General features: G+C 39.8%; 1 protein-coding gene across 1 annotated transcript; it reads right to left on the bottom strand.

The window, feature by feature from the left end:
• Positions 1–693: 693 nt before the first annotated feature.
• On the bottom strand, positions 694–2,150 carry LOC135510410 (C-C motif chemokine 4-like). The gene is made up of 4 exons (XM_064931299.1): positions 1,990–2,150; positions 1,730–1,844; positions 1,504–1,581; positions 694–1,272 (listed from the first exon to the last, which is right to left on the bottom strand). Exons 1-4 carry the CDS (start codon positions 2,075–2,077, stop codon positions 1,236–1,238), a joined length of 318 nt encoding a protein of 105 aa, XP_064787371.1. The 5' UTR covers positions 2,078–2,150; the 3' UTR covers positions 694–1,235.
• Between the last annotated feature and the right edge of the window lie 1,144 nt (positions 2,151–3,294).

Below are 3,294 nucleotides of genomic sequence, written 5' to 3'. Positions count from 1 at the left end.
ATCCACCCACTGGTGACCTCTCATGATGTAGTGTCCTCTACAGTTACTACATCCACCCACTGGTGACCTCATGGTGTAGTGTCCTCTACAGTTACTACATCCACCCACTGGTGACCTCATGGTGTAGTGTCCTCTACAGTTACTACATCAGTCCACTGGTGACCTCTCATGATGTAGTGTCCTCTACAGTTACTACATCCACCCACTGGTGACCTCATGGTGTAGTGTCCTCTACAGTTACTACATCAGTCCACTGGTGACCTCTCATGATCTAGTGTCCTCTACAGTTACTACATCCACCCACTGGTGACCTCTCATGGTGTAGTGTCCTCTACAGTTACTACATCCACCCACTGGTGACCTCTCATTGTGTTGTGTCCTCTACAGTTACTACATCCACCCACTGGTGACCTCTCATGGTGTAGTGTCCTCTACAGTTACTACATCCACCCACTGGTGACCTCTCATTGTGTTGTGTCCTCTACAGTTACTATTCAATATCTTGTCTCTGTCTGCTTCATCAGTTCGTATCTGTCATTGTACTGTCCAAGGTTCATCTTCCATTCACCACTCTTGGATGTCATAAGGTGAATTCACCAATTTGTAAGTCGCTCTGGATAAGAGCATCTGCCAAATGACTTAAATGTAAATGTAATGATACCACACAAGATGAACACACAAAACAAGTGAGAATTCTTAGGAAAATATATTTATTATAGACATAAAATATTAAAGTAACAGTTTAAAGCAACAGATGTGATCAATGATATGATCATACACAAGACTTTTATGAATAAAATGTTACAACGTGTACAATTTCTGATGCCCATAAAACGAGATCAAACCATTAAACTCTGCAATGACGAAGCCTATTTCATATACAAACAGGTTATAGTAAAAATATATTACATTTATTATAGACATAAATTGTAACAGTGACAATAAGTAACAAATGTTTTCATGAAAAAAAGTTTAAACATTCAGTTTCCTGTCTTACAACGAGATCTTAACCTTATTGCTCATAAAGTGTTATATTATAACTACATTTTTTTAATCTGCAAAATATATTCATATAAAATCAGCCCAGAAAATATAGGACTAAGAAGATTTAGGTAGATGGATAGCAGATGAAACAGGATGGAATATACACTATACACACTGGTTATTAACATGTTCAGCTCCTGACTGTTAAATACACATGTTCTGCTCCTCTGTATCCAGAACCCATCATCGGATTAGGACTGTGATTTCCTGATGTGAATCGCCTTGTCCCTGAAATAGATTAGAAAAATGCAGATTATTTTCAGCTGTTAAGGCCACTCTTATATTTCAATACCTCCAATTTAGAGGTGTATCTGTTGTAAAATCTGAAACAGGTTCAATGTGTCTACATTCATCTTTGTTTGTACCATTCATAATAAACAACTATTTTCTAAATCCCTTTTAATATTCAAGTGTAAATAGTATAACAGTTGTAATGTTATTTATGAGAGTCATTCTTACCTCAGTCGGTTGACATGTTGGATCACCGAGCTCTGGGAAGGGTCTGCACATAAATCTTTCCCATTTTTAGTGTGGAATCTAGAAGAGACACATACAAAACCGTAAGTCCATATTCAACACTATGTTTTTCCTGCATTGTTAACCCATATTTCTATTCAACTATAATGTATTTTTCTGTAAAGAATCCTGAACCTCAATTCAAAAATAAATAATCAAAGATTCTCACATGATGGCAGGGATTCTGCAGATTTCAGTCGTGGGCTGTAGGGTATATCCTACGATAAATGCAAAAGGTATTTCCCCACCAGTATAGCTTTGACAGCAGAATCTTCTACGACGTGCTGTAAAAAATGAACAAATAAACAATTAAAGAGGACTCTTGATGAAGACTAAATATTACTCTAATTGTCCAACAGTTTAGTTCAGTGTTCCAGTAATAACACAGACAGACGGACTAAGACACAACTTTCACAGCAGAATATTGACCTTGTTTAGCTGCAGAAGCCTCAGTAGTGAACAGCCCCACAGTCAGGAGCACGAGCAGCACAATAACAGGGGCTCTGATCTGGGCCATCTCTTCTTCTGTGGTGCTGTGGTTAGTAATGTGATGAGCTGCTGTCTTGTCTTCAGACAGATAGCTTCAGTGGCTGTGTGAGGTCCTACTCCTCACCAGAGCCATATATATACTCCTGGTGCAGGTAGAGGCTTATTCTCTGAGAGGTGAAATGGGCTTTCCAACCCACACCTTAAAACCAAAGTTCCACGGCAGAATTTCCCCATCACTTTCCCCAATTAACAAAAAAGTGAAGCAAGATTCTTCAACAGAACAAGAGGGAGGATGTTTGAACACAACTATGACTTGTCTATTTATATACAGCATTTATTCTGAGGAGATTCAAATGCACTAGAATGTCATCCTAAATATTGTAAGTGAGAATATAAGTGTACATAAATGCTTGTACCTTTGTTGAAGTCTCCTGGGTTAAGGAATACATTTTTGGATTATGTTAAGTGAGTTTGTGTTTTATATTATATCTCAGTATTTCATTATTCTGGTGCTGGGGACCCAAAGGGTTTAGTTTTGCCCCAAACGCTACACACCTGATTCCACTAATTACCTCATCATCAAAACCCTGCTCAGACGTTGCATGCATCAACCAATGGTTGTGTGGGATGTCATCGACCGTGCTGTCAAGCACCAGATTGCTAATAGAACATGTGGTTAGTTCATACTTAAAATACCTATCCAGGCATTGTAAGACCTAGCATGCATCAGCAACTCGTAGGCAGAGGAACACTCCCAATGATTAGTGGAATCAGGTGTCTAGTGCTACGGCAATAACAGAAAAGTGTAAACCTTTTGGGTCCCCATTAAGAAACACCGTTCTATCCTATGATCTTATATGAACTAGTTATAAATACAAGGAGTGTAGGGTGAATTACATGCCAACCACTGTACCTCAACTGAACAATATATCAATTCTACAGTATAATGTCCTTTAACCCTCATAAACAAAGGATGTGGGAGATGTGTCAATCATATAAATCTGGTCTGGTTGACTGGCAGATCTGGAAGAGTCTGGCTGACTGGCAGATCTGGAAGAGTCTGGCTGACTGGCAGATCTGGAAGAGTCTGGCTGACTGGAGGATCTGGAAGAGTCTGGCTGACTGGCGGATCTGGAAGAATCTGGCTGACTGGCGGATCTGGAAGAGTCTGGCTGACTGGCGGATCTGGAAGAGTCTGGCTGACTGGCGGATCTGGAAGAGTCTGGCTGACTGGCAGAACTGGAA

Source organism: Oncorhynchus masou, chromosome 3, assembly GCF_036934945.1.
Source record: "Oncorhynchus masou masou isolate Uvic2021 chromosome 3, UVic_Omas_1.1, whole genome shotgun sequence".
Lineage (NCBI taxonomy): Eukaryota > Metazoa > Chordata > Actinopteri > Salmoniformes > Salmonidae > Oncorhynchus > Oncorhynchus masou.
Note: the sequence above shows the minus strand (reverse complement) of the source record. Positions and strands in the feature narration are given on the sequence as shown.